Raw genomic sequence first — 27493 nt, forward strand, 5'->3', positions numbered from 1 at the left:
GGGAGGGACAGAGAGAGAAGATAAAGTTGCAGGACTACACAAATAAACATAAGACAAGACACAGACAGATTGGTAGAAAAGGTGATGATGGCAGTATAGGGACACAGACAGACAGAGGGTAGATACTTGGTGATGGAGAGAATTGGACAATCAAGCAAGCCACGGAGAGTGCCACACTAAGTGGAGTAATATACGAAGGAAGTTTATGGCAGGGTGCTTAGTGAGTGACACACCAACCCTGAGGCCAACCCACCTTAACATATTTCCTCTGGCAGTCTGATGGTCCAGGCCTGCTGGTTAAATGACCTAACCATTCATGTCAGGGGACACTCCATGATGATAGTGTAGGTGTAGAACTGCTGCTGTATTTCTATGAAACTGATGTTGACTGACACCTGTCTCCTACAGCATCTTTCCTTTCATAGCTTCACAGTTGCTGTAAGAGAAAGTGGGGAGAACTTACACCACAGGTGGACCTGGAAATGGCAAGCAAAAAAAAGACGCTTACAGTAGAACTTTATCTGTCTGTCTGCCTGCCAGTATGCTTACCTCTGGTTAAGCAGAATTAGTTGATACCATCACAGGCCCCTATAGCAATGCCTGCAGTAATCACCAAAATGGGTGTTGTCACTGTCATCACTCACTGTCCTGGAACACTCATACCATCCCAATCCAGTGGCTTGTACAAAGGGCCATCATAGTGACCCAACAAACATTCTTAAAAGCCTCTGTGGAGGAAAAACAAGAAAACGTTTCTCTCTCTCAGGTAACATGCAGCAGCTCTGTTGCTTTCCATGCCTGAAGCAACCATGGTCACTTATATAGGCACACTCAATTTTTTTTGAGTAAGGATGTATGTTTAGATATCATGTGACAAGGGTCATAGAACAGCAATAAGGCTGTTTCTACAAAACAACGCTGTTGCACAGACCTGAGTTGCTGCAAGCTTTACAGATGCCATGATTGAGTATAGTGAATGGTCCTGAGACAAGAAGGGGCAAACAGTGTGGCATCACTTGTGATGATGGCATGGAGGATTAAGGTAAAGATTCGGAGATAATTGTGATAAATTCCCTTATTATCATAACTGATACACCATGAGGCCCAAATTAGCACAACACAAAGGGGGCATCACCATATTGTGAAAGACTGAGTAACTCTGGAATCAGAGGTTACTGCATTAGGACACTGGACTTTGAAATAGGCGATATAGGCATACTGAATGCAGGCAGGACTCTTGATTATATTACCCTTCACTGTACTGAACACCCATTGTGGATGGCTACAACACAAACATACAGGAACTGTTGTATGTGGGTGTGGAAATGCACCAAAAGCCCATGACACTCTAATTTCAAGCTGTTTTGGGGATTACACAAATGGCAATATGCCTATAGAACAGGACATGCCACAAAATACATGATGATCTCTGTCCATTGGATTATGCATGGCAATATATATCATGGGGAAAGGGTATGCAGTGCCTTACAAAGATTCAATACATTAATCAATGGCAGATTTAGGCCTTGGCACATGGGTGCGCGCCTCCCCCTATTTGTTAACCCACACAATCTGGCACCAGAAAAAGAAAAAGCTTTTAGTTTTCTTTTGAAATCGGAAATATAAAAATGCACTGCCAAAACTGTATATAGCTGAGACCATTCCTTGTTTACTGCTACATTTCATCATATAGGTTTTATTTATTTTTTTTTATTTCTTTTGTGAGTCACGGAAATGCAGTTAATGGTGACAATCAGGTGACCTGATCCTCATATCCTGGTTAGTTCCTTTAAATGTGGCTAAGGGTGCTCTAACTATTGGGGGGGACACTTTTACAGGTGTAGGTTGGCCAGGAGGCTTCAATAATTAAAAAAAAAAATCTCTTCTCTCTGCGATGAAAACTTTTTCTCCTTTAAGGAGGACCATACATTCATCACATGCACGCACACCAATGCGGATTTAAATACATTCTACAATCGCACATGGAATTTACGCTAGCGGTTCTTGTAAGAGAGAAGGTAAGTGCTTGAGTGTGTGTGCGCGCCTGTGCGCTTATGGTCGTTCGATTGAGAGAGAATGTGTGTGTGTGTGTGTGTGTGTGTGTGTGTGTGTGTGTGTGTGTGTGTGTGTGTGTGTGTGTGTGTGTGTGTGTGTGTGTGTGTGTGTGTGTGTAATTTAAACCATTCATTTCTGTATGAGAAAGTGTGTGTTTGTGTTTGTGTGATTTAAACCGCTCGTTTCTGTATGAGAAAGTGTGTGTGAGTCAATGTCTGTGTGTGAACAGACTTTGTAAATTATCTGTTCAAGAACTTCATGGCATTTATATTTTGTATGCAGAATAATTCCTTCAGTGGCAGTTACATATCCTACAGCAACTTTCAAATATTAGGCAGAGGAACTCTTTTTTATCAAAAACTATATAGATTAAAAAAATAACATATACTAATAATAAAACCAGTGCAGAACAACTTAACTGACAGACATTTTCTATACAGAACAATATATTCCAGGGTTGGTATTATAGGGAATCGCTTGTCGGTCTATCAATTGGAAGGCTCTTTTTGTGGGTGCCAGGCTCATGCAGTACATTCCCACACATACCCGGTACGCAGTAATCAGACAAAATCCATTAAAAACTCCTCCAGCAGATGTCATGCTGCTTCAACTTTCACTTTCTTTCTTTCACTTCTATTAATCTCTTTGTTTATATGCCCTTTTTCCTCTATTGTAAAACATTTTTGTGTTCCTATGTTTTTCTTTCATATCATTCATATCATACAAATATTTCTTTCATATCATACAGGTAGATGGACACTGAATTTGAGAACAATATGCCCTGTATCACATCACATCACAATTCATAAGTATCCTTCTGTCATCCAGTTCCTGCACCTTTTGTTGTAACTCTAGTAATGGTGTTCTTTTCTCAGCTTCATTCAACTCCTTGCCTTTCTACTACAGCACTTGTATTATCTTGTAATGGAACTCCTTCTGCTCCCTGCTTGCCATAGTGGCATATCTGTCTTTTAATTTCTGCAGGTATTTCCTTTTTACAATTCTCAAAAGCCTAAACTGTCACCTTATCTAAAGATTTGAATTTGTTATCCACAGGTCATTTCATGGGCAGCCATGGTGGTGCACTGGTTAGCGTTGCCTCCTCACAGCAAGAGGTTCCCTGGTTCGATTCTGGGCTGGGGTGCCTTCTGTGTGGAGTCTGTATGTCCTCCTTGCATTCACATGGGTTTCCTCCGAGTGCTCTGGTTTCCTACCAAAGACATGCTGTAGGTCGATTGGACACTCTAAATTGTCCCTAAGTGTGAATGTGTGTGCCTTCTGTGGAAGGTTGGGTGTTGGGCTGGCAACTCAACACCATAAAAAAACTCCACTGCCAATCTTACTGTGGACTGTTGTTCCACTGTGGTAACCACTAACCGGGAAAAGCTGAAAGGAGGAGGAGACAAAGATGCAAAGTCCATTTCATCTTATCAAGAAAAGCCTCCCAGTTTATTTTAAAGGCTGGGAACCTCCAATGCATCAGTTCTTTAATGCCCACCATTCAATACAACTCTGTCTTCAACCAACAATATTCTACACCTGATTAATATGTTTGGCAGTTCTATATATTCCCTGCCTATATCAGGACAGGATTTGAATCTATTGGAATGGGATGGAAACTCTCTATTCCCTTCACAGTTGTCTTACCATTTTAGATATCAATCAGTCTAGCTGGATTTAACATCCCTTTTGATGACACTACAGATACTGTCATGTTCTTCCATGACTGTTGGAATTTCTCCTAGTCAAATATCGGATTCCAATCTCTTGTAATGAAAAGCACACCCTCTGCAAATCTCACGGAATCCACCAGCATTACTCTGACCTACCTGAAGTGGGCCTTTGGAGGGAAATATGGCAATTATGATGACCACTTGCCCTAACAAAGAGCACTTTGCGCTTACATACCACTTTTTATGTGTTATGTGACCATTTTTATCATTTAACCTACTTATGATTTTGTACAGAATAGAACCAGATGTTAAAATTACTGTGCTCCTCATTTGGGCTCCCTCATACATAGATCTTGCCAGCAGAATATAGCCACATCTTGCTAATTTTGTATACTCTTGGTGACCTAAATGGGTTTCTGTCAATGCTGCTATATTTGCCCCTTCCTTTTTTTAGGACAGCTGTAAATTTCTCCTTCTTGATAGGGTTAGTCATCCCATTTACATTCAAAGCAAATATAGTTGTATCACCCATCATTCCCATCTAGAAGTTACATTAGCTCTGTCATTGTGCGGTCTGGGCACATAACCCTTCCAGATTCCCCATGATGTTTTTCCCCCTTTTATGACTCTGAGAAGATACTTTCTTGTAACAGGTACCTTGGCAGTTGTTCACACAATGTTGATAGCTTGACTATCCTTATGATTCAGGCACATGTACAGGAAACCAGAAGACAATTTGGCAAAGAACGTTTGGGACTGACAAGAAGAAGGTAGGAGAAGAGGAGATGAAGGCATCCAGCAAAGAGATGGATGGACTGTGTGACAGGTGACCTGTTACAGTTAGGCATGATTGTTGAAGGAGATAGGAAAATGGCAATCAGTTGAGAGAGATGGTGAGAATTTACACAACACCCCAATCTCATGTAGAAAATGGGAAAAGGGGGATGATGATGATGATGATGATGCTATGGTATGGTATGGTATGGTGTGATGTAGTATAAAAAATCAATTTATTTGTTTTGCTGACAATTTATCTGATAAATTCAGATGATTTATTTAAGCTTTTAGGTCATTTTTTAGATCAGTCTGGTATTTTCTCAGTTTGCAAGTTGAATACAATGAAGACAAAAGTAATAGCAGTGAATTTTGACTCAGATTCTGAAGAATAGGTGAGATTATGTATGTGTCAGATGTCACATTGCCTATAATTAACTGAGTATTTTCTTCTGGGGATTTACTTGCTGTGCTGTTATTAATTACTTAAACCCCATTGTTTTCAAGAAATCATTATTTACTTGCAAAACCCACTAACATTTACTATGGTACTTGTGATGTCAACTTCAGTGGGACTCGTTGTTAGGTTATCATAATGTATATATGAGCTATGCCATTAAAAGGGACTGTGACTTGGCATGGGTAACCAAATATCTCATCTAGGAATGCCTTGAAAAAGCTGGTACTGCCTATAAATATGCTGTGTGCTGGGAAAGAATTACCTGCCTCTACCATCACAGCCACATCACAATGATATGCATCTGAATTTATATTGCTGTCTTTCATGCATGTTGTCAGAGCAGTTTAAGGTGATCTTTCCACAGCCCTCACCCTTCTATTTGCCACTACCACCCCCACCCCGCTGGTCTATTTTCCAGACTGCACCCCTTCTTCAAATTCCTGGATCTGCCACTGTTAATGCAGGAAGAGGTGTCATGATAACAAGTTCATAGTTGCTAATTGTATAGGAAGAAGGAATTGTCACAGCATAACAGGGGACAAGTAAATGGGCACCTTAGAGAGTAGGGGCAGTATACTGTTCTATGAATCCATACATCCACATTTGTAACCATAGCTGTATATGCTTTGTTGTAGGCCCATTGGAGAAGTAACAAATGGAAATATTCACAATCCAGGAGAATGAGGGTTACTACAGGCCCTCTTTGCATGTGGCACACACCTTCTAGCCAAAGGTAATGTTGACAAGCTTTTTTAAATGCAGAGTATTACAGGACATCAGTGTAACAGGTGGCTATAATACAGATCTACATCATATTTGGTGAAGAATAACATTTACTGCATGTCAAGAACAAAGCATGGGGAAATTACCAAGTACATTTCCACCATAGGAGGTGGTCCACCAACACAGAATCTCATCTCACAGAGATGGAGAAATTCCTACTTACCCTGTCTGGTAAAAGGGTATGCATCGTTATAACCAGTGGTGGCCTAGGTGTGGCAGCTGGTTTAGTGATGACTGCATGAAGGTTTGTAGGGAACACAGCAGTTTAGTTACAGCCACAACATTGCAGTATTATAGAATACACTACCTTTAAAGTAGGTTTATTCAGAAGAAGGCTTCCACACATCTTTCCTCCAGGTATCTCCTAACTGCAACTAGAGTGCCCTGCATAGTAAGGTATGTAGGTATCCATATGGTGTTCACAGATCCTGTCATTTAACAGTATGTTTGCTGTGGGGGGGTCCATGTATTGCAGTGCTTCCACAGATATATTATTTTTTATGCTTTCATGGATTTTACTGGTGGAGGGTCCAACACAAGGATATAACATTTGTGATCCCAGCAAGCCACCTGTGTTTTACGATGATGGCAATGTAAATATGGTATAGTACAATGACACAATGATAGTATTAGCAGCACTAACATCAGAGGATTCACCTATATCCCCACATATGAAGAGCCTGTTCAGGGACAGGCCAATCCCCTAACCACACCAATGTTTGGAAGATGTCCTGTAACTGTGAGCTTCTCTCTAGCTACACAGGAATCCCCAGCCCAGATGGTATCTGTAAACCTCCCTGTCACTGATGTGCATGTACACCCCATAGATGATAGGTGTGTTAGCCTCTGATGCTACCATGACACTAGGGATATCCCGGGCCTAGGTGTAACACTTTGAATTAATCAGTGGATGTGCAAGTTACTTAATCAGTGGATATGCTGGGTAGTGATTCACATTTCAGTCACTGCATATCCAGCATGCCCTGCAACATAGAGCAGTAACACCACTATATGTATCCTGCTACCTCATTGCAGGGTAACTGTATGAAATGGACTCTGGACCTGCTTTCAGGTGCACCTACTGAGTATGTGTCCCAGTGGAAATTTAACACACACAAAACATTAGTACAGGTTACACATGTGCCAGATGTGATGATCATGGAAAGTACCTTGGTGATACACTGAAACATTATAGGTTATACCCTGGCCATGGCACACCACCTTGTAGCTGAGGGATTAGAAGGCTTTTTTGTTGATGAACCAAAAACTTCTGGAGCAGGTAAGGTCTTGATTTTGGTGGTGGTGGTGGTGGTGTGTGTGTGTGTGTGTGTGTGTGTGTGTGTGTGTGTGTGTGTGTGTGTGTGTGTGTGTGTGTGTGTGTGTGTGATCTCTATCCTCTGGAGTGTGGCTAGAAGCCAAACTTCTGACATATGTATTGCGTTGTGTGTGCTGTACCATATTGTGTTGCCTTAGATTGCATAGAAGCTGTAGAATATGTATGTGTGTTGTACCTTTAAGAAGCATTTCCAAGGTCAGCACGTGCATATAAATAGCAAGCATGTGCTAGCTTCAATGCCATTTTGAGAGTGCAGCCAGACAGTGAACATGTATGAGAGAGTCAGTTTGTTTATAAGTTTATCTAAGTTAAATTTATTGTCTCATTCCTGATGTGTTTGTACATAATAGAGCTGCTTGAACAGAATCCACAAATGTTCGTCTGTTACATCCTGACTGGGCAAACAGAAGCCATAAAGAGAAAGTCTTTGTAGCCTTTCCAGAAAGTATGGGATTCCATTCCCTGTTAGTAATGGTAAGAAACAGTACTAGTCCTAATTTTCTTTTGGATAATTGAATGAATGTCTGAGTAAATTTTCCAAGTTCTTATAAATGTAGATGAATGTTTATTTATCCCTGTCTCTGACTAAAGGATATTCATTTTCCATGGGACCCTTGATGAAGTCTGAAATGTAATCTCTGTATGTGGAGTATATACATCCCAGCTGTTAAAAATTGTGAGAATCTCGGTTCTGACTGCACCACAGGATTTTAAATCTGATAAAATAACACAAAAGACTGAATATCAGGCAAGAAAAGATTCCCCCAAGTACAGACTGTTCTAGTATATCCATTCAGGCCACCACAAATAATTCCCTTCTATTTTTAATGGGTGCTGTGGTTTTCTCCTACAGTCCAAAGATATGCAATAGGTTAATTGCACACTATAAATTGGCCATAGGTGTGTGTGTGTGTGTGTGTGTGTGTGTGTGTGTGTGTGTGTGTGTGTGTGTGTGTGTGTGTGTGTGTGTGTGTGTGTGTGCGTGTGTCTGTCTATGGAAGAATAACCGTGGCAGGGCTAGCCACCAGGCAGTGTGAATATTGACCCTAGGTTATTATCACTGTTGAAGTGACACCCCAAACCCATGTGCAAAAGTAGGGAAACAGGCATTACAGATGGATGGATGGATGGATGGATGGATGGATGAATCTTCATTTTCTATTCCACCATCCCATACCTGGTCATCCTGAAGCATAACTTTCAACAAAGCACATACCTTTCTCTCAGATCTCCCAGAATCTCAGATTCTACTGTTGTCCAGCTTTTGGCCAATGCCATACATCCCATACTTGTGAGGAGCTACATTTCCACCTACAGATAAGGCTGCCTGGAGGTTTGACCTAATCTAACATAGTGACTAATGTAGGATGTCATGCCATACAGTTTCTCATCCAGCAATACTAGGACTATCTTATCCAACAAACAAAACACCTTGGCTTTCAACAGCTAGGGTTTTCATTTCAGATGTAAATCATGATGGTAACTTGCAGGTTGTCAACATGGCCTTCAAGGAAAATGTGTAGAATACTGCAACATAAACAACACATCTGGAAAGAACCATCTTAATTGCTCTAATTCTCCTAAGAAAAGGGAGCTGCAGTAGACCCTACTTCTCTGCACAAGACTTGGTATATTCCGAAACTGGTTTCAGATTCTGCCTGGTCAGATGTCTTTGTCCTTACTCAACTGACTCCCCAAATAAGTGATGATAGAGGGCAATTATGTGTTTTGATGTAAAAGTATTTTGCTTACTTTGTCTAGCAATAACACAGCTTACTTATTCACATTCATAATCAGGCCTGTTACTTTGGCAAAACTGATCCAGCCAACTAGTTAGAGTTGGCATTAGCCTACCAAAGCATATCCCCATGAGAGAAACTATGTGGATCACTGAAAAAATTACATCCTTCACTCCTAATACATACAGCATGGGTGACATAGGACAGCCCAATGCAAACAGCATGGGTAACAGAAGACACCCATGCCTCATACTAATAAAGATGTGGAGTGAAAGCACCACGTTAGTAATAATCTGGGTCTGTGTATAGTCTCTGGTACTATTCCAAAAATTTGCCACTGATCCTATATCGAGGGAAACTGGCGGTTCACAAAAAAAATCCTATTCAGCTGTATCAAATACTTTCTGAAAGTCTACAAATAAAGCTATGGCTGGTAAACATGATACCCCTTGGGAAATGCTTAGCCAGAATCTAATAGGTCTAACCTGTTTTGCCTTTCCTTCATAAAGGCTTGTTAGTTCTGTCATGGTGGACTATGAAGAATCAGTTCAAGCCTCCTGGCTGGAATTTTTGATAAAATGTTAATATCTAACAACAGAAAGGAGATGGTTCTAAAACTGTATGGCTCATCCACAGGCTTTCATCAACTTGAAATGTTGAATAAGGGAACTTCTTGACTGACAGATAAGAAAAATTTGGCTACAGCTTTTGTTTGTATGTTTTGAAAAATTCCACCAGGAGATCAGTGCCTGAAGCCTTGCCTGCAGGCAGTGAAGTGATATATGCTTTTATTTCCATAAAGCTGATGGAAACAATTTCTGAAAGACCTCCTGAGTAACGTGGAATTTACTTGTATTAATATATATGGGTTAAACTGTTCTGAAAAACTATACAGCAAATAATTTAGTGAAAAACATGTCTGATCACATTGTTAATTTCTCCACATTCCACTCATTTCTGATCTGCTCTCTGTTAGCCTCTGAATCCACTGTTAATTCTTCCTTTCCTTCAAGTTTACAGGCTAACATCTGGGAGGCAAGTTGCTCTAAGGCTCCACTTCAAAAAAGAAATAGGGTCCTCTCTCATTTCTTAGAAAATCTCCAAGTTTTTTTCTACCACCATAAAGCACCTGAGTTCCTACAATTGTTACTACAGTAGTTTATCATAACACCCCCTTACCCTTTCTTTTGTTTCTATCTGTGCCTAATCCACGTTTTGATTGATACCTTAAAATCTTCCCACTAAATTGGAGGCTCTGTGAAGAAATACAATGTTGAAATCAGCCATTTTATAAGCTGGTGATCCTGATCTTTACCAAACTAAAAGTCAGCCAAAAAGCTAGAAAAAGAGAGTACTGTATTTCAACCACAGTTAACTATCTCACTTCCTAAGCAATTATATCTTACCCTAACAATACGTTTCCTTATAAACTTATGGGGTCATACTTTACATTCACTTATGGGGTCATACTTACATTCACGTATGGGGTCATACTTTACATTCATGTATGGGGTCATACTTCACATTCACATATTGGGTCATACTTTACATTCACGTATGGGGTCATACTGTACATTCATGTATGGGGTCATACTCTACATTCATGTATGGGGTCATACTTCACATTCACGTATGGGGTCATACTTACATTCACATATGGGGTCATACTTTACATTCATGTATGGGGTCATACTTCACATTCACGTATGGGGGCATACTTTACATTCATATATGGGATCATACTTTACATTTACAGAGTACTCCAAGTCCACCCTAGAAGCACGTGCTGCATTTTCTGTCATTCCACAATCATAATACCAGGCAGTTTATATGCAGTCAGTCACCCCACCTTCCACCTCACACGCAGAGGAGAAAGCATGCATTATGCCCTGGATATGGAGGCAGAATGGGAGGCACATCAAACCCTAAGAAGTGTATACTCTTATCAAACAGTTACAGTGTAAACAGAAGAGTCTTTAATTGACCGCAGACCTTGATATGGTCCATTGGCTCATAGGCAAATACAAAAGGTATAAGTCAGCAGACTATTACAAGCCCAACAAATAACAAGAGGACAGAATCAAACCCTGTGTCTTGTATCTGTGAGGTTAAGGCCTTAATCATTATGGCAACCTTCCCACGGTCTTATCTCAATAACCTCTGTAACTTCCACAACTGCCTCCATCACTTCTGTTTGTTGATGAGATCTCTAAGTATGTCCTAGTTCTCTCAGAAATGGTATCACAGTTTCAAAAAGGGAGGCATCTATCTGCCTATCTTCTCCACATCATCGTCATCATCCTCTGTTTGGTATATCATATTTGTTCGTTGTTAGAATCACAGTTTGGAAAATGTTGGACTTTACAGCTGTTTCCTTCCTCCTTTGAGAATTTGGGGCCTGACAGAAAGTTGGGGATGAGCTTTGGTTTCCCTTTCTTCTGATCTTATGAATTGGTTGTTGATCTCAACAAGGCTGCCAAAACTGGTTCTCAGGTGTCACATTCAGTCTTCTTAGAGAAGCAGGAGCTTCATTTATAGACTGTACAGAGTATGCACATTTTTCTCTTTTGGTACAGACAGAAGATTACAGATGTTGGCTGTCTACCACTGTATACAATCTCACTGAAAAGTGTAACTAGATAGACAACTCAAGTTGCGTAGTTTCCTAGTAGCTGATACAAAGGATGCCCAGTGTTAAGAATACAGTGTTATAATCTGGAGCAGCTGTATTGGCAAACCCAGAAAGGTTCAAATGCTGTCCTTGAGATTATGTCCCTTTTTTCAACAGCCTCCATGTCACTGAAATCAAAAAATGCAAAAATGAATTAAATGTCTGGGATAATTATTGAGCCAAATTTTAAGGTAAACCACTAGGCCTGCTCTATCACAGGATCTCTAGGTGACTTCAGTGACTTCCTCGATTCTGCTTGATGGAAAGAATTAGGGTCATAACCATCTAAATTTTCTGGTAGACCAATACTTTTTAAGTTATTTATTCTGCTGCTATTGTCCACATCCTCTGTCTTGGCATATGTTCCTGAGGAACATGCTCCCCATTTATTTAATCTATGCTGCTTGGATAGGTGGTGCACTACAGTAGTTCCAGAGCTCTCTAGTGCATGAGGCCTGCTCGGCTCAATGCTTTTCTAGTATTTTTTCTCATCCTTGCTGAGATGCTAATTCAGTGCGACTGTAACATGCAATATGTTGTTCACCATTAATATTAGTGATCTAATAGAATACTTGGTTTCAAAACTATTTTGAAGGTTTTCAAAATTTCCAGACATCTCTGTCACAAAGGTAAACTTTGTGTAAATGATGACTGTAAAAGCTGCAAAATCACTTCATAGCCACCAAATAAGGTAAAAAGAGTATTTGCTCCACAACTGTTAAAAACATAGAAGAAAACAAAGCTCTTGACTTTATAAGAAACTGTATTTCTCTCTAGGAGTAGCAAAGCTTGGAACCATCTCATTTTACCCACAGTTTTGTGCATGGTCTATCACTGACCACAAGTGGATATCTGTGTTGGGTTTCTCAGTAGCAGCTACCATTACAAGTCATTCTATGGGTCAGTGTAAGGATGTTGCAGTGAGAGATTGTAGGCAATGGCTATTGTTGGGATCATTTTCTGTTTTACATGACCCCTTACAATGCATGGATATCTACTTATATGGCTGATAATATTGCATGATTTGCATGCTACTTGTGTTTTCCAAATTCTGATGTTTCAGCTGTCCATCCACCAGTGGGTCAGTAGGTATATTTACTACTGCAGTCAACATATTAGCTATTTCTTCAACACCACTGGGTACATCTGAGGCACAATCAATGCCTATAAGCCAAGACATGCATGATGTAATTGACAAATCAGACATGTTACATGGACAGCAACCCCATTTCTTGACCTGCATTATGCTAGAGCTGATCAGTTAGGTGTTTGGTATGGTATAGTTGAAGGTTGCAGACACAGTCAGACTCTGGATCAAGCAATATGATGAAGAAGCCTAAGGGAATAGTGATGTTCCCACTCAAATGACACTAGTGCTTAAGCAATCTAGGTTGGGAACACATGCAGTGACTGCTGGGTTATCACCCACAGTCACTAGCAGATATCAGTCATGAGTTATACTGGATACATAAACTACCCAATCAGCAATTTCTGCTTATGACATTCATTGACTGCAAGCAGGTATGGAGTGTGCAGGCTAATACCATAGGGGTTATTTATAACATGTCATGCTATTTTCCTCCAATGCATAATGATAATAAGATGTGTTACTGAGACATAATGCTGGCTGTGTAGGATCTGGCATATGCCTTCATGAGCCATTGTCACTAGCAGTCATTCAAAGTTCATGGCATCAGGGATCCCGCATGTTATCATTTAGAACAGTGCAGGTGTGGTGTGGTGCAGTGTGGATGTCTAAAGTTACTGCCATGATATATCATGGTCTTAGTGATACTGACTCTGGCTATTCTTAGTGGTGTGGTTCATGCTGTGGATATACCTGTGAGCTCTGTCACAACTAGAAGTGGCTACCCCTTAGGATCCACCTCAGGTTCTTGCATGCCAACAGCAATATGCTACAGTGAGCTATTGTATCATACCATGCCTACATGGTGGTGCAGCCTCAGTGAGCATGCAATAGCCTAATACAGGGAGGGGTCAGATGACAGTTTCTCGTGTATATGCATAATCATCAGCATATCAAGGATAGACCATTGATAATGCAGCAGATGTGACTGCTATACCATTTCTTGATAATACATGCCAACTTTCTGTGTCTTTTCTGTTGTGTTCTGTGTGCCCTGTTACTTGTACAGATGATGAAGGCTGTGTCACATGCTAATGTTTGGTGTTGAAAATGGTTATGTCTGATGCACTGTATATATATATATATATATAGAGAGAGAGAGAGAGAGAGAGAGGACATCCATTAGTCATCATACTGAGTTTCTATCATGTCATCCTAACAACCTGACTACATTATGTATCATGTTACTCCAGGTGCATTATGTGCACAAAGTCATGATGCATAGTTTTCTATTATACACTGCTATGCCACTAATAACTGTACTTGCTGTTTCTCCTTATATCCTGATGAAACATGTTGTTTCTCTCAGGATCCCCTTTAATATAATCTCCAACATCTACCTGGAGTTGATGAGCACAGTAGGAAGCACATAAGATGGCACAGAGTTGCAACCTGAGATGTTTTCTCAGACATATACTAGAAGGTACCAGGACATATCAAACACTGGCATCAGTTTTCAACATCTACAGACACTCTTTTATACCTATCTTATATCAGTGAGTGAGTAGCCACTGTCATACGCACACAAATATATATACATATATATATATATATATACACACACACATATATATATATATATATATATATATATATACACACACACACACACACACGCACACACACACATATATATATATATATATATATATATATATATACACACACACACACACACACACACACACACACACACACACACACACACACACACACACACACACTTGAATATTACCTTTCCATCTGTCAGTGTTATACCTTAATGTATATCTCTGGTTTTCCTTGCATGGTACTATGTCTCTTTACCCCTAAGTGGCTCTGTGGAATATGTCTTCTTGGGAACATTTGCTGCTGCACTGTTCACATTCTCAGATGTGAGCATCATGCATATTGCATGGCTATCAAGTGCAAATGTAAATTTTGATTCCATCTGCAGAGTATTTTATTTCATAGTTATTGGCATGACATCTCTTCCTATTTACTTACTTGGCTTTGTAGTTACTTGCTGGGACCTGAATAATAACATGGGTGCAGCAGATAATGCCCTAAACTCTGGGAAGATGGGCTATGACAAAAATAAACAAACAAAAAAAAAATGATTTCATGACCGTAACAGAGTCAGCAAATGTTCTGGATAACATAATTTAGTTAACCACCTGTTGACTCATGATGATGAAGAATTAATCAAGTACATTAGAGGAGGTGGTCTGGAACAAGCTAGCAGTATCCCCATATGGAGCTGAATGTCCCAGACATCAATGACGCAGCCATAGTTATACTGTTGCTTACAGGAGTATGCTGCTCTCCAGTAGGCTGTGTATCACCATATGTTACGAGCACATGCTGCACATCCCTCTGCCCAGGTGGCAGTGATTTATCACCTTCTGGTTAGCCATTTGGCTGAGGAGCAGAAGTGGATGATTCTAGGATTTTTGTTACATTACAAAATATGCTTCAAATTCTGTCTGACCTTCAGAAGGAGTCAAATGGCTCCTTTAAAAAAAGAAGTTTCTGCCAGATAGCACCAGATCATCTCACATATTCAGCTACTTTCTGGCTTTTTCCATTAGACTTTATATCTGTCTGTATGTAACATGCATACTTTTATTTTAAAATCCATTGTCGGGTACTTGCACACATCACAGTGGATGTTATTGAGTCACTGGCAGTCAGTGTAAGGTTCTGAATATTGTGCAGCATGTTATCCTTTGTGTAAACTGTTTCTGAATCCAGTCCATAGTTTTTGTTTTGTCCATTCTGGGGCATTTTTACATTTTTCAGCCACCCTAGCAAATATAAGGATCGCTCATCAACTTTAGGTATTTTCCTCACTTGCCTTTTTAGTGTCCAGCCTATTCCATTTCAGACTTCTTTTCCAAAAAAGCCCACAAACCAAGGTTCTTGTAGAATTACCTTCTATTTTCTACTAGGCATCATGTGAATTTAAAATTATTCACATCACAGGTAGTTCAAACAATATATGAACTGTCATATACTGATGAGTGGGAAACTCAAGTAAGAATGTGAGGAAAAGTGATACCACTGACTGACAAAGTCAGTGTGAGGGGAATTTCTCTTTGCTCAAAATCTGTAGCAAAGGATATCATGTACTGGCAAGGCAGGTAAGGCTTACTTTGGAGTGACACTTTGTTTGTGGGGTGAGGTCAGGCAAGAACATGTGTGAAATAAATGACTTACACAGAATCACAAAATTGCTGTACTTAAAGCTATCTTTTGTTTATATTTTCACTAATAGTTCATAGGTAGGTACTAGGCTATCTGCTCGAAGGCATTTATAAGCCTAGCCGGAATGTGTTGGCTTTTGCTGCCCCCCAGATTAGTTCTCTGTGCCTCTGTCCAGCAGAGCCATTGAAGTGATCCCTGGGGTAAACTTTCTGTTTCTCATCCACTCGTCAAGGTTTCTCTTGAAGAGGGTTAGCAAGGAGCTCTGCCTAATGTAGATTGGAATCTTGTTCCAGAGCATGGGAAGTCTCTGGGACAGGAATCTATCCCTCCAACACGTCCTATTTATTGTTGTGGTGAGGTTTAGATCCCTGGAGCGTGTGGCCCAAGGGGATATGGTTTTCTTTAGGTGGAGCATGTCCATCAATTCTGGGTTGGACATGGCCTTGTATGTCAGGCAGAGATCACCTCTGAGTAGGCGGTATGCAACTGAGTACAGCTGGAGTTTCTTCAGTTGAGCTGCATAGGGCATCTGCTTGAGGCCAGTGATCCTCTTGGTGAGGTACTTCTGTGGTCTTTCCAGTTGTTGCAGGTGTCTTGTAAGGTACATCCCAAATGGGGCATTGTACTCTATGATGTGTCTGATGAATGATGCATAGAGGGGCCCAATGACCTCTTTCGATCTGGATGCAAACCCTTTTGTGATTAGGTGGGCCACATAGAAGGATTTTCTAACCACTTTGGCAATGTGATTATCAAAGGAGAGGTTACTATCTACTTGGATCCTCAGATCCCTTATTACATCTTCCGTATTTAGGGGGCTACCACCTATGTGGTAGTTTGTGAGTACTTTGTTTTTTCTAAAGGGAATGACTATGCACTTTTTGGCATTTAGCTTGAGGCCATGGTTTTGACACCAGGTATCTGTCTCAGTGAGACTATTTTGGAGGATGTCTGTGTCAGCCGGAGAGTCATTTATAGCACCTAGTTTGCAGTCATCTGTGAACTTGGTCAGCCATAGTCCTCCTGTGCTTGCCTGGACATCTGAGTAGTATATGCCGAACAGAAGGGGTCCTAGGACTTAGCCCTGGGGTTTGTCTTTTGAGCCTTGCCTAAAAAAGGCACTATGGGGGTGGCAAGAACCTTGGCTAATATTCGAAAGCCTAAGGGTGACAGGTGCAAGCCATCTCTAGCGTAGCAGCGTGGCTTGTCGAGCATGTCATCCCAGGCTGACAGACTCTGGAACCCCTTTGAATGATACCAGAAGCTAAGCCAATTGTTATAATTGATATTTTTTCTCTATACCATGGTATCATTCTTGGTGAGGGCAGGATGCTACTCAGGGTCAGGGTCATACCGGCCTGGGCTACATGATCAGAGAGCTCCTCCATGTCTCTTTTCATGTAGTCCAGGGAGGTACTGCTCAGGTCATTCACACCAACATGGACAATGACAGAGTCATATTTGTACATGTTCTGGAGTGACCTGAGTGCTTGTGTTACGTGGTGGATCCTGGCACCCGACAGGCAGCTAACAGTAACCTTCTCCTTGTCAGCCTAGTCTGTGGGACGTCAGTGTGTCTGACTATAGAGTCACCTATTACTAGTGTGTTGGTATGTTATTTTGCCTTAAGGGCTGTGATTTCGTGGCACACTGGTTTTGTGAAGTATGTGTTTCATGGTTTGTGTTGGGGGGTGAAGGTTGCTTGGATGTCTGCTTTGGAGGTCTCTGTTGCTTTTGCAGATTTTAATTTAGAGCCTCTGAGTATGTTTTTGTGTATTTATGTGTGTTTTTTGCTGGTGCTGGTTTCATAGGTCTATGTTAGAATGGTGGGGTGATGCAAGTAATTCACTTCTCCTCTTGACTGCATGGTCCATTCTTGGGTTGAGAGAGCTTAGCCTCCAGTTTGGCTGTATAATTGCATCTCTCGCATGTATTAGTGTTTGGTGGAAGGAGGAGAGGGTTGTCTGAGTACATGAGGCAATTTTAACATTGCCTCAAAATGCCCAGATTCACCAGTTGGACCAGAGAGTACACCTGAAACTGCCCTATGGACATGCCTGGATTGGTACAGTGAACTGTTTTACTGATTGGCTGGTAAGGTCAAATAGAGAGCCTATTCCTTCTCTACAGTATAGGGGGGTCTAGTGCTAAGGTTTATTAGTGCTTGCTATGAGTTTTGAGCAAGTGCCGGGATGAGAAGTAAATGGTTTGAGTGCTTAAGTTGAAAGTTTGTCTAGTTCCAAGGGAAAAATTGAAGAGTAGACTTTGTGGAGCTGGGAGTAGTTATACCCTAGCTAACCGGTGCTGCCTGGCACGCAAAACTGCGCAAATGCGGGTTTTATAGCAGGGAAATGAAAGATAGAAATTAGCCCCAAACGGCCAATAAACTACTACTTTCTGGGCTGAAACCACTCCTCCAGGGACAGATAGGCTGCTCAAAGCTCCCTCTCTCACAGTGAACAGAGAAACTTCCTTCTGTCCAAGTAAGATATGGGCAAACACAGAAACTTGTAACACAGCCCTGAATTCAGCACTAACCTGAAAATGGACTATACTAGCTTAGAAAGGCGGGAAAACAAGTATTTTTTTTTTGGGGGGGGTTGTTTTTTTCAGAAAATAAAGCGGATACAATCAAAAAAACACTTTAAATGCACAGAAATTGCTATCACACTTGAGTTTGTAGCCTACAACTGTTAAACAGGTAATTTAAACACAAAAATGACTTTGTTAAAGTGCAGGCAGTAAAATAAGTACAATATGTAGCTGAAACAAGCTTTTTGAATCACAGAAACTCTAGAAAATCGGCGTTTTAGGTGGAATTAGCTAAAGGCAGCAAGAAAATGCAGACAAATGATACTTAATCACTCCAAAGTCTCTCTTTTGTCTCTCTGCTGCTGTAGAACTCTGCAGGGCACCAGGCAGGAGCTTGCCGAGCTGTATACTAGCACAAAAAACTCAAAAATGTGGGTTTTATAGCAGGGAAATGAAAGATATAGAAATTAGCCCAAAATGGCCAATAAACTACTAATCTCTGGGCTGAAACCACTCCTCCATGGACAGATAGGCTGCTCAAAGCTCCCTCTCTCACAGTGAACAGAGAAACTTCCTTCTATCCAAGTAAGGTATGGGCAAACACAGAAACTTGTAACGCAGCTCTGAATTCAGCACTAACCTGAAAACTGGAATATACTAGCTTAGAAAGGCGGGAAAACAAGCATTTTGTTTTTGTTTTTTTATTTTTTTTTTCAGAAAATAAAGCAGATACAATCAAAAAAACACTTTAAATGCACAGAAATGGCTATCACACTTGAGTGTGTAGCCTACAACAGTTAAACAGGTAATTTAAACACAAAAATGACTTTGTTAAAGTGCAGGCAGTAAAATAAGTACAATATGTAGCTGAAACAAGCTTTTTAAATCACAGAAACTCTAGAAAATTGACGTTTTAGGCAGAATTAGCTAAAGGCAGCAAGAAAATGCCAAAAAATTATACTTAATCACTCCAAAGTCTCTCTTTTGTCCCTCTGCTGCTGTAGAACTCTGCAGGGCACCAGGCAGGAGCTTGCTGAGCTGTATACTCATGACAGTCTAGCATTTAAAACTCTGCATGTGAAAGCTAACTTGTCTAGATAAATCACCTTCACTGTAATTCATTCACAGCTTACCCTTCTGCATATCTTATTTACCCTCTACTGTTATAATAACTCCATTAGATCATTTCCTGCATTTGCTCATCAACATTGTTTTTAAAGTTTTCTTAATATCAGCTATATTTTTTGTTTTGCCAGTACGATTATATACTGCTGAAATATGTATCTTCAAAAATGCTCACATTGCATGTTGTATTAAGAATCTAACTATAAATACCTACGATTTGTAACAGTGTGCTGCTGATAAAACCCATTGAGGGTTTATGAGAACTCCACCACAGTAATGCGATGACATGTATCGTATGGAGACCATATATTTCACAGAATATGGTTGAACCTCAAATCCTCCAATGATCCTGTCATTAAAAGAGTCTAAATGAAGAAGAGGAAGGAGAGACAATGTTAGATTAACTGTAAAAAACTGACACTTTTACTTCATTAAATTATCGTTTTATGGCAGTATTCTCATAAAGAATTATGTCTGATAGCCTGATACGGTCACTTTCTGAAAAAGCATTAAATATTTCATTTATTTTCTTATTATAGCCAACAGTACCACTTTACTGATTCCCATGATCCAGTAGGTTAGGGTTTACATACTTCTTTCTGCTCTGAGTAAACTTGTTGGGAAAAGAGTTATGCATCCCATCTTTCCTGAAGCTTTCCTACATCTGTATACTTTCAATCAATGAAACATCTACTTCTTTAAGGACTAAGATCTCATCTGAAACTTTGTCTGATGTGTGTTTGACTCTGCTACAACCTTTTTTAACTAGGCATGTGCTCCCTCCTACTTTATTAACAGGCTTCTTTCAAGCAAATAAATAACCCCTTAAAAAAAACAAAGGTCTACTTTTCTATTATTTTACAGCAATGTACCTAAAATGTTGAAAGTCTAAAACATATTTTTATCTTTTGTGCAACTGTGGAAATTGCTTAAGTACCCTTGCTGTTAATCTTTCCCCATTTATAACCACTGACTTCTTGATATTTTATTAGTAGTATTGTTTTTGAAAGCTACGCAGTAATATACTCTAACATACACACTGATTGTCATCTGTGTTTGTTATATTAATACTGTTTATCTGGCTGCAAGAGTGCTAGTAACTCTGATAGGCCCTGGGTCTTCTGAGCTTGCTCAAACTGACTGAATCATACTTGGCATGATTCTCTGTCCAATTTGCTCCCCTCCCACCCCCTAAATCCCCAGTCCCCCAAACTGCTTCATTTATTCAGCCTGTACCCTGCCCATCTCCTCCCACTTTACTCTTCTCACCTAAAGACCCATATCCTACTTTCCTCCATAACAGGAATTCATACTGAATTTCGATATAACATTAGATTTATTGTTTAAAAAATGTCAAAGAAATTGTCTCTCCTCATGTTCTGTTTCTTTCTATTACTGCTCATGTTATCCAAGCACTCATCACTCTCAAACCTCTTTTCCTCAAACAAATGCGTTTCAATACAACTTAGCCTAAAGTTGTTATACTCAATACAACTCCGTCTTCACTTTACTCTATATTACCACTATCCTAAATCCCCTCTACACTCCCCCCTCCAATGCTGTCCTATAGATTCCTTATCCCATTCTATACATACATAATTCTGTCACTACATCTGGATTCCATCTACAATTAAAAGTTCCTTAAAACTTCACAGATTCCTCATACATAGCAGCATTAAGTCAAATCCAGACTCAAACGCCTTGTCCTGCTTAAAGCATTTGAAACACAATAGACCAACTAAGCTCTCTTATCTCTATTCTCATTCCCCAAATTATTGCTATCACAGAACGATCCTGACTTAAGCCAGAAGACTGCCTCCACAGATCACTTCTTCAGGCTATGATTACTTTCTTAATTCCAGGCCAGGATTAAGGCAAGGAGAAAGTACTGTCCTTCTTTTCAAGTTAGACATCAATATGTAACACTTTGCTCAAAGTAATGCCACGTCAGTTTCCCTTCCAAACTGGTTACTAATACAAATCTGCTCTCCATTTAGCTCTCCAGTTCTAGCTGTTGCTATTGTTGTTATTTCTCTCCTCCTGCTTCATTACAAAGCTTAATAACCTACTCAAGGACTTAACCTCCTCTGTTCGGAGCATCAAAAGTGTTCTTCTTGGTGACTTTAGCCTCAACCTCATTGGCCCTCACAAAACTGCATACTTGAACTTCTCAATGTATTTAATCTCACACATCTTGTCCCTGAATATGCCAAACCCAATCCTTCCTCATAACATCACTCACTACTTGATCTAATAATCACAGACAACCCCCTCACTTATTTCTCATATCTCTATCCGCCCTCCCATCCTATGTGATCACTGTCCTATAAGCCTCAACATACACCTTGATTGCAAAATGTGCCCTCCAAAAGTAATTTCATTCTGACATAAATGGCAAGTAAACATTACCAAACTAAGCACATGTCTATCCTTTCCTTAATGGAACCCTATACTGTCCTCCACAGACTCTAGCAATGCTGCTCAGCTTCTCTGTAATCTACAAAACTCGTTCTTCCCTATAGTCACAAGACTACACAAGCCCAAGAAAAACACCTGCCTCACTTACAAACTCACAACCTTCTTATCTCTCAGAGACAAAGCATGGCATTAATGGAAGTGAGAACTCATCTGTCAAGCCTTTTTCACTCCTCTAAACAATTCTGGGCAGATGACCACTGGTTAACAGGTCATAATACTCATCACAATACTCAGTGCTCACTCTTCCTCCTCTTCTTTCTCATCCTCAGACTTTATTACTCATTTCTCCACCCTCCCTTCCATCAGCTCAAATACTTCATCACTTAACCTGTCCCTAACCTCCCCCTTATACCCACATATTTTGCTTTAAAAAAAACATAACCAAAGATATTATACCTCTCCTTGAAAACTGAACACTTGACATGCCTGCAGGGACATATAGCCTCTCCCCTTATTCATATTCCAGTGTAGGGAGGACACTGTTACTCCTCTGCTGCATATCTACAACCTTTTCTTAACTCAAAATTGTATGCCTAATATACTGTATGCAAAACAGCAAAAGTCATACTTCTTCCCTTGTCAGAGCTTTTGACCATCCATTTCTATTTAACCACCTCACTGACATTGGAATTAGCTCTGATGCTATTCCCTGGTTCCAATATTACCCATCCAACTGACATTTCTCAGTAAATTTTAACATCAGTACATCAGCCTGCACTCCGTTACTTAAACGAGTCCCTCAAGGCTCCGCATCGATCCCTCTTCTTTTCTCCATTTTGTAAATAAGCTCACACTTGACCTTTCCCAACTTCAGGTCTTACTATATGCTGATGGCATGGTTATTTTCCACTCCAACCACACAACCTACTCAGTTCAACATGTTCTGCAAAATGATTTCCTCTCCCTCGATAACTGGCTCATTTGCAAAAAGATATTACTTAACTCCTCAAAAACTAAAACTATGTTCTTTGGAGCCTCCACTAAAAGTCAAAAGAACCCCGACTCACTTATTATTCTTGACCACCTAAATAATGTCATTGAGGAGGTTAACATTTCCAGATACCAAGCAGTCTGGCATGAACTCTCATTAACTTTCACTATCATCTCAAAACAACTTAAAAAGGATAAACTCCCTACCCTTTTGAGCCAGAAAAGCTCCTCTTTCCTCTCCCACACAACAAGAAATACTATTTCAAAGGGAGCCTTCTAGCCGAACTTGAATACTGCCAACCTCTTGTAGCATTTGCCTCCCAAAAAACTCTATCATCCAAACAATCTCCAACTCAGTCTGCCGCTTCTTTCCCCAAAGTATGAGCACCACTACCTTACACTAGCCAAAGCCAACTAGCTGCAGGTTCAGCAAAGAGCCAGTCTTCTCTTTGGCTCCAATCTTTTCCAGCTCCTGAAAGATAACTCCTGCCCTTCTCTTTACTCTATCTTACTTAAACAGCTTCCATCATATAACCTTAGACCTCATAGCCACTCAGGGCCTCTCTTACAAGCACCTAAAACCAGACTGTAATGCCGTAATCACTCCCTTTCTACCGTATCTTCCCTCAAATCTTAAAGACCTCTCTACTACTCCTTTTGGGCACAACATAAAGAACATTTCACAGCACAAGCTGTTTGTAAATATTCTGCTTCAGGTCACATAATATAGTCTCCCTAATCTCTGACAAATAACATTTTTACTATAGAGTCTTTTGTCTAACTCCTAACATGTAGCTCCTCTAATTGATGTAAATGTTGTACATTGTGTTTTTATTGACTCCTTTCTGAAATAATGTTTTCTGTTGTTTAACTAAATATTTTTTTAGTGTAATCTTTTATCATATAAATTATTTTTATTTGTTTCCACTCGGTGTGCTTACATTCTGTGCTGAGTCTGAAACTGGTCAAGTGGAATCAGTGATTGACCCCAGTTAAGCTGCATACATTTAAATAAAACAGTAAAATATTTTTTGCAATGACTTTAGAATGAGTGTTTGCTGAAGAATTTATTTATTTATTTATTTACATTTGATAACCGGGTAGTGTCCGATTGGGCCAGAAGCCTGTTTTCAGCAGAGACACAGGGAGAAAAGCTCCAAGGAAGATTACATAATTATACATTTGTACATATGACAATTACAATAAGAGTTCAAAGGCAAATTCATTAACATTGTATCTAAAAGCATATAACAATGGTAGTACAATAAGCTTATACTATTCATACAGACAAAACAAAAAAAATATATATATTTTTTCAGGATAAAAATATCACAAACTGAAGCTAAGAAAGCTCAGTTGCCAGGAAATATTGACATTGGGTGGTAGAGAGAAGGAAGTTAGACAGTAAGGGGTTAAATTAGTTAGCCTGGTGGAGAACATGAGCAGAGCTTATGTTTGGTGAAATATTCCTTTAGAGACTGTTTGAATGTGTATCATTGATGGACATAATCTGCTGAGGTAGAGAATTCCAGTGTTTGGCAATGATATGTGAGTATAAGGAGATGCCGTGAGAGTTTGGGGTTTTTGTCTACCACATTTGGGCAATGTCTACCAAATATTCTGTTCTGCAAACAGAGAATTTGAAATGAATCTGCAATGCTTTGCATGGATGAACATTAACCATACTGGATTTAAACAGCTTATCACACAATAGGATTTAACCAGTCTCTCACACATACACTCACATATATATGTGTGTATGTATGAGTATGAGAGTGTGTGTGTGTGTGTGTGTGTGTGTGTGTGTGTGTGTGTGTGTGTGTGTGTGTGTGTGTGTGTGTGCGTGTGTGTGTGTGTGTGTGTGTGTGTGTGTGTGTGTGTGTGTGTGTGTGTGTGTGTGTGTGTGTGTGTGTGTGTGTGTGTGTGTGTTATGCATAGAATGTCACAATTACTCTGCATTCAAGTTTGCTAAGCATTTCTCTGGCATAAAACAAAATGCTGTTGAGCACAACTAGGGGTGTTAAGATCAAGCCTTATCCTGCAATATATCTATATTTAGTGCTGCCCTCTACAGAACAGTGACAAGAAACAAAAGAGCTTTAAACGTTGTTAGATAATTCATTGTGACACTCGCCCACACACAAACAATTTGGCAGAATAAGGTGGCTAACAGCTTTTAAATGTTCCCTCAACAGGAGAGCATGCAGTTTCTGACTGCTGTTTCTGTGGCATCACTAAGTGTCTTAAAACTTTTAAATGTGTAAAATATTCTGTGCTTCTGCACAATTTCCTGCAATATGTCTACATTTATATCCATATTGATATATATATATATATATATATATATATATATATATATATATATATATATATATATATATGTCTATATCTATTTACCTATATCTATCTACCTCTCTCTACACACACACACACACACACACACACACACACACACACACACACATATATATATATATATATATATGTGTGTGTACAAGCATTGAGCACTCACAATATCAAATGCAAAAATATCAATCTATAAAATTTGAAACTCAGAATGTCCAAGGAGATAAACATAAATCAAAACTATTTAGACAGATAACAGATTCACAATGCAAATATACTTCTTAATGTATAATGTGCAGGCGTACATATATATATATATATATATATATATAGAGAGAGAGAGAGAGAGAGAAAGAAAGGTACAATTTATATATATGGTTATAATTTTTTTGACAAACCTGTTAGATGATTGTGAAGTGAATGTACATCTTTGGTCAACTACTGCTTATGTTGATTTGTATGAAGGCGTGTTTTGCTTAATGGGCAAAATGTCCTTTTGTGGCAGTTGTTTTAACTATGGAGTTATAATAGCAAGGGGGCATAGGCTGACGTAAGTTGGGGGTGTCAGGGCAATGTGCCCTGATGTAAATGTGGTTTGTTTTTGATTATGTTCCTTTTTTGTGTTTTAATAATGCTCACAAATCCAACTCTGTTTAGCTTGTATTTACAATTCTGTGCCCTGTCCCAGTGTATGATGTCAGCCTTTGCATAGTTGCTGCATCAATGATGCTTTGAAGTCATCTTTGTGATAGTCAGCTGTTGAAGTTTTCTTTATTTGTTTTTGATGTTTAGAAATACACCTGTGTGTAAGTGTGCATGTATATCTATCTATATAACTTTCTACATATATCTATATTTCTTTGTCTCTATATATATATAGCATATGTTGTTTTTCTTTCCGCTTTTCCAGGTTAGGGGTTGCCATAGCAGAACTCCAGTCCACTAATGATTGTCAATAGATTTTTTTACAGTGCCAAGGTGCCAGCTCAACAACCAACCTTCAACGAAGGCACACCCATTCACACATGTCTTTTGAATGCCACTCAACCATGGGGAGGCCATGCGGACTCCACACAGAAGACACTCCAGCCGAGAATCGAACAGGAGAACCTGTTGCTGCGAGGCGACAACGCTACCGCTACACCACCGTGGTATATATATATATATTGCAAATAATATAATATATGTATATATCTATCTATATCTATATATATAGAGAGAGACAGCTAGATATTACACCTAAATGATTTTTCACTTTTTAAATAGCTGTTTAAATAGACATGACATTAAGTTTTGTCAGTTGAACACCCCTCCAAGTAGCAAGTACCTTTCTCTTGCCAAAAATTTAGAAGTGTTAGTTGTAGTATTGCGCATTGTAATATCTGTCAGAACTTTAGTGTCATCTCTAAGCTATATATTCATTTTAATAACTTTAAATTAATTATTTTGTCTTTGTTGAATTTTGAGCATCTGATTTGTTACTGACATTTTATTTGGATGTCAACCTCATAACTCCTTAAAGTTGCTCTATATTTCAATAATTTAGGTCATAGTCTACATGCATTTCAGAAAGCGATTCTTAGGACCTATGATTGTTTAAACTTTTCATCTTACTAAAACATATTTTTATCATTGATGCATCCACTGAATCATTTTACCTTCATCTTATAAATGTGTGTCACATGTATGTGTTGCCATGTAGATTAAATGGTACTGTCTGTCCAAAAATTATACATTTTCATTGTGCGCTATGATCTGCTTTGTCATTTTGTTGTAATTAACTGCTTCCTCAAGCTGGGTATCAGTGGTGGTAATGTAAACACAATATCCTCAATTTCTGGTAAATCACTGATTTTCAGTAAGCATCACCCATTTCATCATGAGACTAATCCACTTTATTATCATCTTCATGAACTACCACACTTCTCACCAGGGGCGGCCCGTGCTATTGGACTGCCAGACTGCAGCCCCCTCAACAAAAGAACTAAAAAGAAATTTAAAAAAAAAAGATGCGCATGCTCCAGGTAGGGAAACATGACTCGCTGGGAAAACGCGTCAGGGCCGGACTGCAACACCAGCAGTCAGTCTCTCTCATCGGGAAGGGTTTGGATCGCAGGAATCTCACGGGTCTTTGGATTATTGCGCAGGCACATTTGGATTACGTTATGGAGAATGGGCAGCAAGGACAGGTAAGTGTGTTAATTAATACTGTTTATGCCTATTTGAATGTATGATGGAGTGGGACTGGTAGGGAGGTG

The 27493-nt window shown here is 39.6% G+C and overlaps 1 protein-coding gene across 1 annotated transcript in view; it reads right to left on the reverse strand.

The window, feature by feature from the left end:
- Positions 1 to 27493, reverse strand: part of LOC122793601 (trypsin-3-like) — a 234833-nt gene that overhangs the window by 176915 nt on the left and 30425 nt on the right. The window contains exon 2 of the mRNA XM_044061773.1: positions 19696 to 19846. Coding sequence (XP_043917708.1) covers positions 19696 to 19846 — 151 coding nt within the window. The remainder of the gene's footprint in view (positions 1 to 19695; positions 19847 to 27493) is intronic.

This window comes from Protopterus annectens, chromosome 2.part0 (genome assembly GCF_019279795.1).
Source record: "Protopterus annectens isolate FY-2018-M chromosome 2.part0, PAN1.0, whole genome shotgun sequence".
In the NCBI taxonomy this organism is placed as follows: domain Eukaryota; kingdom Metazoa; phylum Chordata; order Ceratodontiformes; family Protopteridae; genus Protopterus; species Protopterus annectens.